The sequence below is a fragment of the Zingiber officinale genome, chromosome 5A (assembly GCF_018446385.1).
Source record: "Zingiber officinale cultivar Zhangliang chromosome 5A, Zo_v1.1, whole genome shotgun sequence".
Taxonomy (NCBI): domain Eukaryota; kingdom Viridiplantae; phylum Streptophyta; class Magnoliopsida; order Zingiberales; family Zingiberaceae; genus Zingiber; species Zingiber officinale.
Genome location: NC_055994.1, coordinates 96268026 through 96284424, shown reverse-complemented (window position 1 = coordinate 96284424; position 16399 = coordinate 96268026). Strand labels below are relative to the sequence as shown.

The 16399-nt window shown below is 41.4% G+C and overlaps 2 protein-coding genes across 2 annotated transcripts; one reads left to right on the top strand and one right to left on the bottom strand.

The window, feature by feature from the left end:
- Positions 1-221: 221 nt before the first annotated feature.
- LOC121979816 lies at positions 222-3460 on the top strand. Its single transcript, XM_042531807.1, has 2 exons — positions 222-390; positions 2856-3460. The coding sequence occupies exons 1-2, from the start codon at positions 222-224 to the stop codon at positions 3458-3460; spliced, it is 774 nt and encodes a 257-aa protein (XP_042387741.1).
- A 10019-nt stretch (positions 3461-13479) lies between these two features.
- On the bottom strand, positions 13480-14538 carry LOC121983042 (SKP1-like protein 1). The gene is made up of 2 exons (XM_042536030.1): positions 14164-14538; positions 13480-13717 (listed from the first exon to the last, which is right to left on the bottom strand). The coding sequence occupies exons 1-2, from the start codon at positions 14452-14454 to the stop codon at positions 13544-13546; spliced, it is 465 nt and encodes a 154-aa protein (XP_042391964.1). The 5' UTR covers positions 14455-14538; the 3' UTR covers positions 13480-13543.
- Positions 14539-16399: the final 1861 nt, after the last annotated feature.

Genomic DNA, 16399 nt, shown 5'->3' with positions numbered 1-16399 from the left:
CGCTCTACGGGTTCACTGGTAATGAAGTGTTGCAGATCTTCCAAACTCGGTTAGCCATATCGCTCCGAGAAGAGCTGCTCAAAAGGACAAAGTCTACAAACTTCATTGTGGTGGACGCGTCGTCTGCCTATAATGTCATATTGGGTTGAACGTCCCTTAATGAATTCTGAGCGGTGGTGTCCACCTTCTGCCAGAAGATCAAGTTTCCAGTGGACAATGATATGGGCGAGGTTAAAGGCGACCAACTGACCGCACGGTGGTGCTACGTCGAGATGGTCAAATTAGAAGAGCTGGCTGCTTGGAAGATCCCGCGCTTGGAGGTGAACACCATCATGAAAGAACCTCCCACGTTGGTCTATGAGGAAAAGGAAGAAGTCCAGATCCATCCCAGTAAGTCGGAGGCCACCACCTTTATCGTTGTTGACCTAACAGAAGAGATGAAGGTAGAGCTGGTCACCTGCCTCAGGCGAAATCATGATGTGTTCGCTTCGTCGACCCACGAGCTCCCGAGCATCTCGCCAAGTGTAGCTCAGCACGAGCTTCACGTCAGACCAGACGCTTGGACGGTGAAGCAACGAAAGAGGGACTTCAGCTCGGAGCTGAATTAAATCATTCGAGCGGAGATAAAAAAAAATTGCTGGAAGCCGGTCACATCTACGAGGTTCAGTTTCTAGGCTGGCTCACTAACATCGTGCTTATCTCCAAACCAGACAACAAGTGACGAATCTGCATCGACTTCTGTGACATGAACAAGGCCTGCCCAAAGGACTTCTATCCACTACTCCGGATAGACCAAATGGTGGACTTCACACTGGGCTGCAAGCTAATCTGCATGCTTGATGCATACCAAGGTTACCATCAAGTGCCACTCGTTAGAGAAGATCAAGAGAATGTCAGCTTCATTACGGTCAATGGGTCTTACTGCTACAACGTGATGTCGTTTGAACTAAAGAATGCTAGCGTTACTTATCAGAGACTGATGAACAAAGTGTTCTGACTACAGATCGGCTGTAACATGGAGGTATATGTCGATGATATATTAGTAAAATCTCTCCGAGTCATTGATCTTTGTGCAAATATCAAAAAACTTGCTGAACGCTGAGGGTATATGGAATAAAGCTAAACCCAGACAAGTGTCTGTTTGGAACAAAGAGTGGTTGCTTCCTTGGATACATCGTCACCGAACGGAGGATTGAGGTGAATCCGAGCAAGGTGAAGGCGTTGTAGGATATGCCCCCACCAAACAACTTGAAGGAGGCCCAAAGGCTGACCGGACATATCACTACATTATCAAGGTTTATCTCCAAATCGTCCGATCGGAGTCACCCGTTCTTCAGGATTCTGCGCCATGCAGCGAAATTCCAATGGGACACAGAGTGCGATAAGGCATTGGAGGAGCTCAAAGAGTACATTACCTCCTTACCTATATTGGCCAAGCTAAGCGCTGGCGAGCCAGTCTAGATCTACTTGTCGTCCACTGACTACGTGGTTGACTTAGCGTTGGTGTGCCGAAATGGCTCGGAGCAACAACCGTGTACTTTCTAAGTCATATATAAAAGATGCAGAATCTCGGTACACCGGTCTCAAAAATTGACGTACGCCCTCGTACTTGCCGCTCGTAGGCTTCGGTCGTACTTCCTCTTATATCCAATTATGGTAATGACCAACAGTGTGCTAGGAAGAGTGCTCCTTAACCCAGAAGCATCCGAACGGCTGATCAAATGGGCCACCGAGCTTAGCAAATTCGACATATAGTATCAAGTGCAAATGACAATCAAGGCTTAGGCCATAGCTGATTTCATGACTGAGGTCTAGAACACCGAGCTGGATGCTACTTGGAAGATCAACGTAGATGGTTCATCCACGCGACAAGGAAGCGAGATCGACATCCTCTTGATTTCTCCTCGAGAGGACAGGATGCGGTTGTCCGTACGGCTAGATTATCGGGCTACAAACAACTAAGCTGAGTATGGGGCCATGATAGCTAGCTTACATGTAGCTCGGCATGTAGGAGCCACAAGAGTTCTCATCCACTCAGATTCTCAGTTGGCGGCTCAACAGCTATTAGGGGTGTTCGAGATAAGGAGCTCCCAGCTCAAGATGTATGTAGAAGCTTTCGAGAAGTTGAAGGAAAACTTATAAGAAGTGGTTTTACAGAAGATCCCCCGTCGGACAACCATGTCACGGATGAGCTGGCTAAGTTAGCTAGTTTATTATCGTCGATCGTGATAGATCAGTCGATTGAACATGTCTCACTAGTGGCACACATTAATAGGATGGATGGTATAACCTTCCTGAGTGACTGGAGGTTAGCACTGATAGAATTCCTCTGATTAGGCATCACACCAGTCAATCAGGATGAAGCTCGCCTGTTGAAAAGGAGGGTCGGGAGGTTCACCCTGATCGAGGACCAGCTATACAAAAGAGATTTCTCAAGGCCACTACTCAAGTGCATTGGATTGGATGACATCGAATATATCTTAAAGGAGGTTCATCAAGGTTTTTGCGGAAGTTAACTTGGTGACAAATCGCTGGCTTGGAAGATCCTGCTAGTGGGATACTTTTGGCCCACCTTACAGGATGACGCCACTTGGACAATAGCTACCTGCTTATCATGTCAAAGGTATCACAACATCCTGCACCAACCCACCGAGGAGATGAAAGCATCCACGGTATCTTGTCTGTTCGACCAATGGGGCATGGACATCGTTGAGCCATTTCCAATGGCAACCAGTCAGCGAAGATTCCTACTTGTCACAGTAGATTATTTCTCAAAGTGAGTGGAGGCTGAGCCACTAGCCAAGATAACTAAGCATATGGTCATCGAATTCATATGACAAAATATTTTATGTCAGTTTGGGATCCCTCGCCGTCTAGCCTCGGACAACGGACGATAGTTCGCAGGACGGAGGCTCAAGGGTGGTGCGAAGGTTATGGCATTTTGCAAGCTTTCACCTCGGTGGCCTACCCCCAGAGCAATGGCAAAGAGGAAGTCACCAACCGGGAAATCCTCAGAGGGTTACGAGCTCGGCTCAACCACGCTAGAGGCAGTTGGGTCGATGAGCTCCCTAGCTTATTATGGGCCCATCGCACTACACCAAGAGAGGCGACTGACATCACACTATTCTATTTAGTGTACGAAGATGAAGCAATGGTTTTAGTGGAAGTTGGAGTGGAGTCCAATCGGGTGCAACTCTATGACGAGGGAAATGCCAAGCAGAGACTCATTGAGCTCAACTTGGTGGACGAAGCACGGGATAGGGCCACCATCCCGCTAATGGCGTACAGACAACGCATGAAGCATAACTACAACCGAAGGGTGATCCCAAGGTTATTTCAGGTCGAGGACTTGGTGTGGAAAAGGGTGAAGCCAGTCTGCGACGTCACCAAACTGGAAACCCCGTGGGGAGGACCCTATAAAGTTATTCAGAAGCTCCGTTCGGGAGCCTACTACCTATAGGACGAAGAAGGGAGAAAACTCGAATGACCTTGAAACACGAACCATCTCCAGCCCTATAGGGCTGGGTGAGAGGTGCGTGGTTAAATCTATATAAAATTGTATCAATGTATATCCTGTAAATGCAGGTTAGCCTTGAATAAAATTAACAAGTATCTCAGACTCTTGCGCTGATCGGCCAAGTTAAAAGTCAAGCGGTGACTATAAACCCTAGTCTTCATCAACAGTCGAGCGATGACTATAAATCATAGTCTTCTTCAATAGTCAAGCGATGACTATAAACCCAGTCTTTGTCAACAGTCGAGCGACGACTATAAACCTAGTCTTTGTCAATAGTCGAGTGACGACTATAAACCCTAGTCTTCGTCAATAGTCGAGCGGTGACTATAAACCCTAGTCTTCGTCAACAGTCGAGCGGTGACTATAAACCCTCATCTATGCCTTTGATAGTTGAGCGATAACTATAAACCCTCGTCTACGCCTTCAACAGTCGAGCGGTGACTATAAACTCTCATCTACGCCTTCAGCAGCCGAGTGGCAGCTATAAACCTGAGTCTATGAATAATGCTAAGCAGCTTCCATAGAACCTGAAAGTAGAGACACTTCACTGAAATAAAGTTGTACGGCTCATGTCGGAATGGACACTCTAACATCTCAGCGGCTGGTCACATAGACGATCGGGAAAGCGAGGAATCATACTTAGGAAATTTTTGCAAAACGCTAAAGTGGTATACAACCCTAGGGGATCGAAATAAAAGGAAGAAAAGCCAAATGGGCATGAATTCATTGACATTTAGAAAATTTCCTACAATACTTTAGGAAGAAGTACAAAAGGTGGCCTGTAAAACAAAGAAGGCCAAAACTACTTGAGATAATCCTGCACGTCATCGAGCAGTGACTCAATCAACTTCTCCTGATTGATAATCTTGTTGGTCAGTGTGTTAGGTAGATAGTCGCCATCCTTTAATTGGTCAAGGGTCCCATCAATGTCTAGGTTGAAGAGGTGGAGCGCTCAGTCCGTGAGCGGATCATTGAAGGAGTCCGAGCGAAGATAATCATGCTTGAAAACCTAGAACTGGTCGGCCTCCCCCTCTTGGTAAATCTTGAAGGCCGATCGAGATTGTGTCTCCAGCATGACGGATCACCAGAGTTAGCTTGTTGCGATGGAGAGTCCAGGTGGACACAACCATGGTACTGGAACATTCATTAGTGACAGTGATGCATGATTTTTGGTTGTGTGCTTGTGCTTGTGCTTGTACCCGAGATCATGGTTGATTGTGATGACAGTTGGTGTCTATGCACAACAACGTATTGTTACGATACCAATGCCTTGTTGGTTAGTCCTAGGAAAATCGTACCGGTTCCACTGTACAAAAATTTTGTACAAGTGTCAAACCTTTCCTTAAATAACCTATTGTGTTCTTTAGAAGTTAAATTAGGAATCGCAGATGGAACTTAACATCATTGATTCCAAATTTAACTTATCTGTTCTTAGTGGTTTAGATTTGGATCGCAAGCGGAACTTAACACTATTGATCCAAATCCACCTATGTTATTAATTCCATTAAATATTAATTTCTAAAATTGGCTTCCAGGACTGCATGGCGAGGCACATGGCCTTCTTGGATATGGGAGCAACCACCACTGCCTAGACAAAGCATTTTAAGGAAAGCTAATATTTAATTTCCTTAAATAACTATAGGTTTAACCAAAAAGAACAATCGAATCATAAATTCGAAAAATAAAACAAAAGAAACACAAATTCGAAACAAATCCGAAAACTCTAGAATCATATGCCTCTTGTTTTTGGTATTTCCAAAAATAACTATACAAAGAAAACTAGTATGATGCGGAAAACAATTACTAGTTATACCTTTCTTTGTAAGCAAATAACCTCTTGATCTTCTACCGTATTCCTCTTCTTATCCTGGACGTTGTGTGGGCAACGATCTACCGAGATGAGAACCACCCAAGCCTTCACCTTTCTTCCAAGTTTCGGCCACCTTCTTTTCTTCAAAGGATGAAGAACTTAGACCACCAACCAATCTCCAAGGGATGCTAGGAAACAAAGCCTCCTTCTTCTTCTTCTTCCTCAAGTAAAATCCGGCCACCAACCAAGCTCCTAGAGAAGTTGCCGCTGGCCACAAGAAGAAGAGAAGAGGGAGAAGCTAGGGCCGGCCACCAAGGAGGAAAAGAGAGGAAGAATAGAATAGAGTCGTTAGCCATGAAGGCACCTCTACCCTCTCTTTTATAATCCTTGGTCTTGGCAAATAAGGAAATTTAAATAAAAACTTCCTTAATTCTTTTTCCATGAAAAAGAAAATTTAATTGATTTAAAATCAATTTCCCTTTTCTTAAACAACATGGCCGGCCACTTTTATTCTCCATCTAGGAAGTTTTTTTTTATTCACAAGAATAAAAACTTCGTAATTTGTTTCCGAAAATTTATAAAAAATTTCTCCAATAATTTTTCCCTTCATGGTGGTTTGTAAAAAAGAAACTTTATAAATTAAAATCTTTCTTTTAAACATGTGGATTATTTCCAAAAAGGAAAGTTATCTCTAAAAATTAAAATCTCCTTTCAATCTACAAATAAGGAAAGATATCAAATCTTTTCTTAATCTTTTGTAGAAACTTATAAAATAAATATTTAATTTTTTAAACTCTCTTTTAAATCATGAACATGGTTAAAAAAGAAAATTTTTCTTAAAATTAAAATCCACCTTTCAATCTACAAATAAGGAAAGATTTTAAATCTTTTCTTAATCTTTTGTAGAAATCTATAAAAGGAATGATTTAAATTTCAAACTCTCTTTTAAAACCATGATATCCACATAAGAAATAATTTTAATAAAAATTCTTTTTAATTATCTAGTGGCCGACCACCTAAGCTTGGGACCTATAATTGGCTCCACTATTAGCTTTGGTCGGCCCTAGCTTGGGCTCCAAGCTAGCTTGAACGGCCACCTTAAGGTGGGTAGAAAAGTGGGTATAGGTGGGTATAATTTTCTATATACAAGAGGCTACGATAGGGACCGAGAGGAGGAATTGGTTTTGGTCTCCCGATGAAATTAAGCTTCCCGTGTTCGCCCCGAACACACAACTTAACTTCATCAATAATAATTCATACCACTAAAGAATTATTATTGAACTACCGCACCAATCTCAAATTATATTTTGGGCTCCTACTTATTATGAGTGTGTTAGTCTCCCTGTGTTTAAGATGTCGGATGTCCACTAATTAATTGAGTTACTGACAACTCATTTTAATTAATATCTCAGTCCAAGAGTAGTACCACTCAACCTTATCGTCATATCGGACTAAGTCCACCTGCAGGGTTTAACATGACAAACCTTATAAGCTCCTCTTGGGGGCATTATCAACCTAAATTACTATGACACAGTTTCCTTCTATAATCAATAACACACACTATAAGTAATATCATTTCCCAACTTATCGGGCTTATTAATTTATCAAGCTAAATCTCACCCTTTGATAAGTTAAAGAAATAAGTATTAAATATATGTGCTTGTTATTATATTAGGATTAAGAGCACACACTTCCATAATAACTAAGGACTTGTTCTTTTATTAAGTCAGTATAAAAAGAACTTTCCTTAAATGGTCCTGCTCAATACACTTAGAGTGTACTAGTATAATTTATTAGTTAAGATAAACTAATACCTAATTACACTATGACTATTCCAATGGTTTGTTCCTTTCCATCTTAGTCGTGAGCTACTGTCTATAATTTATAAAGAACTGATAACACGATCTCCTGTGTGTGACACCACACACCGTGTTATCTACAATATAAATTAATAGAACGTCTACACTTAGTATATATAAATATAGATACTTGACCAATATGATTCTTATTTCTAAATAAATGTTTATACAAAAAGCTAGGCTTTTAGTATATACTCTAACATGCCTAACCTTGTGCGACATTGTATCATTAGGCGGCCTTATGGATTTCTCGTTCTGATCTGGCATTGGTCCGGATATGACGACCGGGGACCTATGAACCATAGGTTGTTGTATGTTCCTTTCGCTTCATATACATAATTTACCTTATCAAAAAAAATGAAGGTTGATTGGGATGCCTCCAACTCTATCCTTAACGTGCCCAACTCGACATCCTTGGTGGCGAGCTGAGCCTTCTCTGAGGCTTGTTCAGTTGATCAGCTCTCCCGCTCGATGATCAGAGCGGCCTCAGTCTCCTTCAAGTTATGGGTCAAGATCCGAACCTCCTTATTCTTGATCTCCAAGTCTTTGATGGCTCAGAGCTTTCTAGTGTTGGCGGAGTGGATCTTGGATTTGAAGCTGCTTGCCTACTTGTTGAACCATGACAACTGTGAGGCCTGCTCGGTACTCTTGCTACTCTCTGACTGCAGCAGCTCAGAGCTCTCTATAGATCGGCCTTTAGCTGAGCTGCCTCGATGGTCAGCTAGTTAAATTAAGCACGGGAGGCCTCAGAGACATCGCTCGGGGCTTAAAGCTGCTGAACTTCGTTCTCCAAAAATGCTAGCCTTTGGCATATGGTCAAGCTCTTGACCCAGTACTACAACGGCAGTAAGATTGTAAGTGTCGAGCGGGGTATAAACAAGTAAATCTAGAGGCAATATCCATACTCCAGTGGCCTTCCGGGTGTGGCTATCCGCGAGCTCCCTCGAGGAGATGATAGCCGCACGGGCCCTAGCATCAACCCACACACGTGCTAGCGGCCCTTGTATCCAAATTCGGTGCTCAAGGGAAAGGGACTCACTAATATCCAATTGACGCCACTCAGCAGTGGGCAAGTGGATGATGGTCGTTATGTGCCTCTGGATGCTCAAACCAGAGGGCTCAGAAGTTGCTTTGCCCGTGAACTTGGGCATCGGGGATGGCCGAATGATGGATACTTGTGCCACCGGCAAGGAGTGAGGTGGCATGTAGGGGATCGGTGGCGCACAGATAGTCCTCAGGGATAGCCCAGATAGCGAAGGCGTTTGGTTGGATGATAGCGAAGTATGGGGTGAAGCGACTCCTTGCTTGGGAAGGGTAGGCGATGATGTCTCATCCCGCTCGGATGAAGGGCGTGGATTGGTACGGACAGGGGTGTGCAAGGCGAAGGTGGCCGAGCGAGAGGAAGCTTCCCCGCGGTGACTCTTGCATTCTCTCAGATGTTCGCCGGAGGTAGCTGACTCTAAGGGCACCTCGATCGGCAACATGGATGACTGTTCGGGAGGCAGGTCAGTTGTAGCAGCCGCAGCTCCGCTAGCCACTGTCTAACTCACGCTACCCTCGCTGGGCGACGCGTGTGCCCCTTCAGCCTCACCGAGCGGATCGTCGAAGTGGGTGATCGGCTGTAGGCCATGACTCTCCAACTCGACAACGACCACGACATTGATTTTCGCATCCACAAGCTTGCTCTTGTGGTTAGACGTGCCCTCAGCATGATTTGGGCTGCAAAAAAAAAAGAAAAATCAATTATATTCAAAGATGAGAGGAAGCAAGATCATACCTATGCTGGACGACAGCTGCGTACGGATCGGGCTCAATCCGAACATGTTTAAGACGCTCTCCAATAATAGCTTATGGATATGATACTTTTGACTAGCCAAACTAGCAACGGCTTGGAGATAGTCTGATCGGCTTCGATATCTGTTCAGCGACAGAGGCTTCATCACTTCTATTTGCCAGATGGTCGGGAAGTTAGGCTGATCAGGAAAGTGAACAAAAAAATAGTACTCTCTCCAATGTTTGTTGGAGGTCGGCATCTTATCAAAAAAGATGGAGCCAACTCGGTCTTGGAACAAAAAGGTCCCCAGCTTGGACAATTTAGGATAATAAAAATAATGGAGGATCCGAGGCGTTAACAGGATGTCATCCAGACGGAACAACACGACCACCTCGTACAACAACCTTAAGGAGTTCGGGACCAGTTGATGTAGGGAAATATGAAAGTATTTACAAACAATTGAGAAAAAAAGATGAATGGAGGATCGAAGGCCGACACAAAATTGGTGCTTAAAGAAAGGAAGGTAGCCAGCGGGAGGTTTATAGGGCCAGTCATAAGTAGAGGGAATGCCAATTTGATAGTCAGAGAGGAAATGATAGGTGGACCTCATTTGGTCTATCTCATCTCCGTTGAACCTCGACTCAGTAGAAGCATCCTAGAGCCCGGCGATGGACGGAGGAGGTTGATGAGAGACAACCATAAGAAATCAAGAAGGAGAGAAAGTGTGAATTCGACGAAGAGAAGAACGGAGAAGCTTACTGAGAGATCGTCGGCGAAGGTCAGGAGGAGAAGAAGCTTCACAGAAGGTGCTCGAGACAGTAAACCTGAGGAGAGACGAAGGTGACTGCGAATAAAGCACGACTTATAAAGCCCAACGGGCGATTGCCCCGAGCCGTCCGATCAAGGGTTACAAAAATGAGGATGAGATATGGCTGTGGAATTTAAAAAGTCACCTATTACATCGACAGCAGATATCCGCCTGTCACGTCAAATGTGTGGTGGCAGATTGTGGGACACGTAATGGCCGGCTACTAGAGGACATTAATATGGCTTAATTAAAAGGCATGAGTGGTATGCTTGGCTATAATGATCAAACATTTGATGTTAATTGCTAACAAAGGGCGCTCAGCTGAGAAAGCGCAGAAGAAATGGAAAAATTCACCAAGTGTTGTCATCAACCATCTCGATCGGCACAGATATCAGACTGTGATACAAGCGAGCGGGGGATCACCCCTAGGCTTATGAAGTAGGATCCGACCGGCAGCTAGACACTCAGGTCAACACAATGATGCAGAACGACGAAGATATCCGATCAAGGCTCAAGAATAAAGAAGGTCCGAATGGATGTAGGGGTCACCAAAGACGCTATTCGTCCAGTCAGTTGGACTTGCAGCCTTTTTTGACTAGACTTGAGGGGAAGGTTTGTGATGCAGTGGTAAATGGGGGCCCACCAAGTGCGAGTCAGAGGACTGAGATAGCAGCCAGCGTCGAGGTCAAAGTCAAGGATGTACACATCAGAGAACCAAAGGGCTCACCATAGGGTGGCCGAGCGGAGCTCCACTGCAGTGGCCGATCGAGCGTGACTCAACCGACCGACAAATGGCTTGTCTGAGCAGAACGCTCGACTGGTAGGAGCACTATAGCAAGATCGTCAGGCGCTCAATGCGAATCGACGGAATGTTAAACCATATGGCTTGTCCGGTCAGGAGGAGACAAGCCACTGTACCAAATTACTGCAAGGAAGAGTAGCCAAGGCCGACCAAGCGGAGGAGTCCCCAACTGAGCGGCTATCCTGCTCGGCTAAGCAGCGGGATCATCAGTGTATCCTTCAAATATCCTTTTGGGAGATAGTACCGCCGACATACCGCCGACACAAAGCATTGTCAATAGGCGGATCGTACGGCGGAAGATTCCACTGTCTCATCAGATATTTGCATGCCTTATTAAGGTATAATGTCAGAGACACTTTTCTGACATGTCCTTTCATAGGATGGTTGGGGAAGCGTGCTTATGCCTTGGGAAACATGCACGTCGCCTACCAGGGCGCTATATAAAGGGGAATCCAAGCACCGACGAAGGTACGTGTTATTCACTATTCACACCTGTGTTTGTTGTTGCTCCGTTTCTTTCCAACTTTCCGATGATTGACTTGAGCGTCGGAGGGCCAACGCCGGGGATCCCTTCCATAGCTCAGCACTGATATTTCTTGTGTTGTAGAGTGGAGCGGAGTCTATATTCAGCCAACATAAAGGTCTCATCCCCAGCTAGCCGTCTCCATGATTTTCAGACAGGATCATATTGGCGTCGTCTGTGGGAATGTAACCTATATCCGAGACGTGAAGATGAAGGATGTTGAATGACTCACCACGGTGACTTTAACAAAGGAAGAGCTGGATATGCTAATACATGCCCAAGCAGCAAAAATGGTTGAGCAACAACAGCAATAAGCGCTGGCCGATCACTAGGCACAAGAGCTCGTGACCTCAGCAGTGGGTCATCGGGCTGATGCAGAGATCGAGTGGATCACATATTCGTTCATGCATAGAACAAGAAGTCGATTGGCACATACGGGGAGGTGCCTAATGCGTCGATCCCCATTCATCGCGCATTGTTCCAAACTCCATCAGAGGAACAGTGCCGAGCAGACAAGGAACGAGGATTCTCCTCGGACGACGTGCCCGTTCTAGACGCATGGAAAGGGAAGGTACCAAGGAATGATGATTTGCCCGAGCAAATCAACCAATAGTTCTCTCGGGAAATCTTGGGCGACCCTCTGCCAAGACACTATACCCCACTAGCGATTGGGGAGTACAATAGAACGACCGATCCGAACAACCACTTAGCCAAGTTTGATAAAGCTGTCATGCTCCACCAGTACATCGATTGAGTGAAATACTGGATCTTCCTCGCCATCCTTTCTGGATCAGCGTAGCGCTGATTTAGACGATTGCTGATCGACTTAATTCATACCTTCAAAAACTTTTGAGCGATATTCTTATACCACTATGCTAATAATCACTGCTATTAAAAGACAAGCGTTAATATATGTACACAGCTGCACTACGCCTGAGGTACTTGATTGGCATTAAAATTATTGACAGTAAACTAAAAGTTATTTTTCACCCACAAAAATTTTTATTTGAGTTATAATCGACTATACGATAAGTTGATTCAATTATAATATTAATTTAACATAATTATTTGAAGGACTGACTAAGAAAGATTGACTAGTTGCTATAAAATATAAATCATTTAACCATATAAATAAAATTTAATTAATAAATCAGTTTCGTTCTAGACTAAAGAATGATTGATTATATATATATATAAAAGATCACGGATTCGAACAATGATATGATAGGAGTTTCGTGCGTTGGACTTTTTTTTTATATATACTTTATATATAGAAGATTTTGGAGTAAAAACAGTTGATGTTTTAATGGTATTATATATGAACATTAAATTTAACAAATTTATATACATATTTTAATTATATATAACAAATTAAATAATACACATTATCAAAACTTTTATTTTCATCATTAGAGTAAATAAAAAGTTGATTTTAAAATGATATGCTTAATAAGGATGTAGACCCAGTCGCTAAGAAGGATGTAGACCCAATTTATATCGAAGGAATTTGGCAACATTGTGAATACTATTTTTAAAATATCGAATTTAAGGAATTTGGCAACATTGTGAATACTATTTTTAAAATTTTTAATTAATGAAAAAAAATTATCAAAAAAATGCCCCGTCATCCAAAAAATATCAAAATAATACTCCAAATTTAATACATATTTTTTTGTTCCATCTTTAAACAATAACTTTCACTAAAGTTGTATTATCTTCAATAAGTTTACGCAAAAGTTAAAGGGCAGACTTTTCATCATTAGAGTGAATAAAAAGTTGATGTTAAAATGATTATATATTCTTAATTTAATTTGAATATAAATTACCCTCTAATATTTTGTTAGAAGGAGATAGACAATTTCTTATTTTCCATACTTTTTAATTTACTAATCAATACAACTTTTATGGGATCAAATTAATTCATCTAAGATTAAAAGATATATTTCCTTTAATAAGGCGTTAATCTAATAAATAGGTCATCCTGTGTATCTTATCATATACCTAATGATCACTTAAAATAAATAAATAAAAATCTTCGTGGATGACACTAGAGTGGTCCACACTAGCCGTCCAAAATATATATATCCATGTCTGGACCATGTCACCAACGAGCATTTGAATCAATTCTAGACATCCATATATATATATATATATATATATATATATATATATATATATATATATATGAAAATAGAAGGAAATTAAATTAAGAATGATTACTTTTAATGAGTTTATATTTGATAAGTAAGCATTATCCACACAAAAAAATCATATCTTACATTGGTACTTGAAAAATGAAAACGACCATGAAATATGAACTCCCAATAATATATTTTACTATTAGATGAATATAAATAAGTTTCGTCAAATTGAATACGAAGTTTTTTTTGTCAATTAATGCAATCATTAAAGAGTTTAAAAGATAGAGCAGATGTGTCGGCGCCCAAGAGTTATTCGAACGCCCATTGACTTTCCCTACGAACTTTTTCCTCTTCTTCAGGGGTGAAGTCGTTTTTGATGCTGAACGTCTTACGAATCTCTTTAGGAGTCTTTCCCGTAATCATATCAGCTACACTTTGGCATAACAAATCCAGCAACCCCTTAATGTCCATGTAATTTGCAGCCTGAATACACCAGAATATGCTATCAATACAAAATAAATCTTTAGAAATCATAAGAAACAAAATTACAATAAGAGCGTTGGATGAACTAATAATAAAAATAATTTCATGCATCTGTTGATAACAACTTTAATTCACGCTCGTAAAACAACACCGATAATTATTTTTTAAATTAATGAGCCTTCAATGGCCCCTTCTCCTCTGTCTCCCCCTTTCTCAAATCCGTCATATATAATTTCACAATAATCCAAAAATTCCACTACTTCCAACACTAAATTGAACAAGCTTAACTTTCCAACTCCAAAGAGTTAAATTGTTTTCCAGAATTATCAAACAAAAACAATGAGAAAAAAGTTAGCCAACAACAAAATTCTTAACCGAATAAAAAGATAATTAGGGAACGAACAAATTTGAAGGGGAAAAAGGATACGAAAAATATCGAATCTCACCAACATAAGTTCGAATAGGGTGGCTTGGTCGACTTTAACGAAATTGTCATCCCAAGACTTGAGTTCTGCCTTGTCGTCGGAAGACTTGGCAGGATCATCGAGAACGTGCTTCTGGCAGTACTCAATGACCTTGACAAGGATCCTGGAGGTGACGTTGGGGAGGGGGATCGTGTCCTCTACACAGTCGAACTCGACCATGTGCTCGATGGTCTTGGACACCATGGCCACCGCAGCGTCCACCTCAAACGCCTCGCCATCGGAGCTCAACAGGGTGATCTTCTTCTTGTCCATGGCAATCGGCGAACGAAGGAAGCGATCGTTCGAGGAGACGGAAACTCTAAACGAGGGAGAGAGAGGATTCGAACCAACCGACGAAGAAGATTAAAGAGTCGATTGAACCATAATGACAGGCGGGGCGTAGCTTTATATAATGATCGAGGGGGGCAGTTATTGCCGTGAAAAAGTCTCTGACAATTGAATTAGTATTTTGAAATAGTACAACTTTATCATTATAATTCATAAATTTAGAAGAAGGAAAAAAAATATTTTGTTAAATACGGATGGTGAAATAAATACCATATAAACTTAAAATTTACTTTAATCATACAAATTTTCTTAACAACTCATTTAAAATTTTTTACCTAAATTTGTAATTTATTAAAATCTTGTAATTAAAGAACAATCAATTGTAATCAATCTAATTAATAAATCAATAATAATTTTTAGACAAAAAGACATCTTTTAATTTTAATATCTTTATATTAAAAAAATATTAAAATAACGTCTCATCTTAATTTTTCATCTAAAAAATATTTTTCATTGTATTATAATATATTATCATAGTCAAAATTGTTGTAATAAATAAAATTACTATGACATTAGTTAAAATTACTCAGATGTTAATCAAAATTATTCTAGGGCTTGTTGACATTGCCCCAATATTATCGTAATATCAAAATTATTACAACGTAAACGATTATAATCAAAATTGACACTATTAGCAAGAACATCGTTAAGAAATACTTATTGAGAGAATGAAAAGATTTACTTTGTGTATGAAAAAGAGATTTAGTTTATTAACAAGAACCTTAAGCATACTTCAAAAAAAAATTATGGAGGCTACCTTCAATCGTGAGATCTGACATTCTTTCTTCATGCGTAAGTAATGCGTCCTCAAAAAAGGACTTTCAAGTTGGATGACTTCACTGACTCCTGGATGAGTCCCACTAACCCCTTTGAATAATGTCAGTGTCTATTTACTTTTGGTCATGCTACATTTGCTAATGGGCACTTGTTCAAGATGTTTTAGCTGGAATCTTACGTGAAATTTAGAGTATTAAAAAAAAAAACAGGACAATCAATTACAAAGAGACAAGTAGTTTGATACTCTGGTAATTTTTAACTTTTTTTAATTGACATAGGATTAAAGTAATTAAAAAATCTTGATTTATCATATTTTTTTTTCTTTCTCTTTTCTACTTGCATATACAAAGATAGGAAAGACTAAGGAGAAGTTGTCAGGAGAGCTACAACACTTCATGTGTATAGGTTAAGCATTCAATTAGAATCTAAGTGAATCAAATAATTCGAAATCAAATAAATGTTGAATAAGTGTAAATGGAGAAGAGGAGGAAGAGAAGAAGCTCTATTATATATGGGACTTTAGTCCCATATTGGGAGTTTCTTGGCATCTTTGTTGGTTTATATTGACTCACATACATTGAGGATGTGAACAAATGCATAAGGAGAGACTCTCTCTCACACGTAGGTGCGCAGGGGTGTGCAAATCTAGGACTCGGATTGCATCGAACCAAGTTGACTCGAGGGCGACTTGCGCACACGAATCTCGGACTGGCCGGGGCAAAATTTGCCTAAGCAAAACAACCAACATTTTGCCACTTTGGTCTTGAGCTCCTATATAAGGAGGCTGCGACCATAGGCAAAAGGTTACGCAGATAATACAGCGAAGAAGGCAGAAGCTCTCCTCCTCATTCCCCTCCTCTGTCGTGCAACTCTTGCTCATCAGAGTGCTCGTGGTAGCATTCGGGTGCCACTCAGTTCGCCGTGACCACCAGTGCTTGGTGGAGTTCACGGTCGATCGTTGTATCCTGAGAAACAGACAACCTGAGTAAACCTCGAAGTACAGCCGGAGGTGGGCGAATCTGTTTCAAGGAAACTGCTACTCGCAGGCCTCGATCAGCTTGCTCGGTCGGAATTTTCGCCCGACCTTTCTACA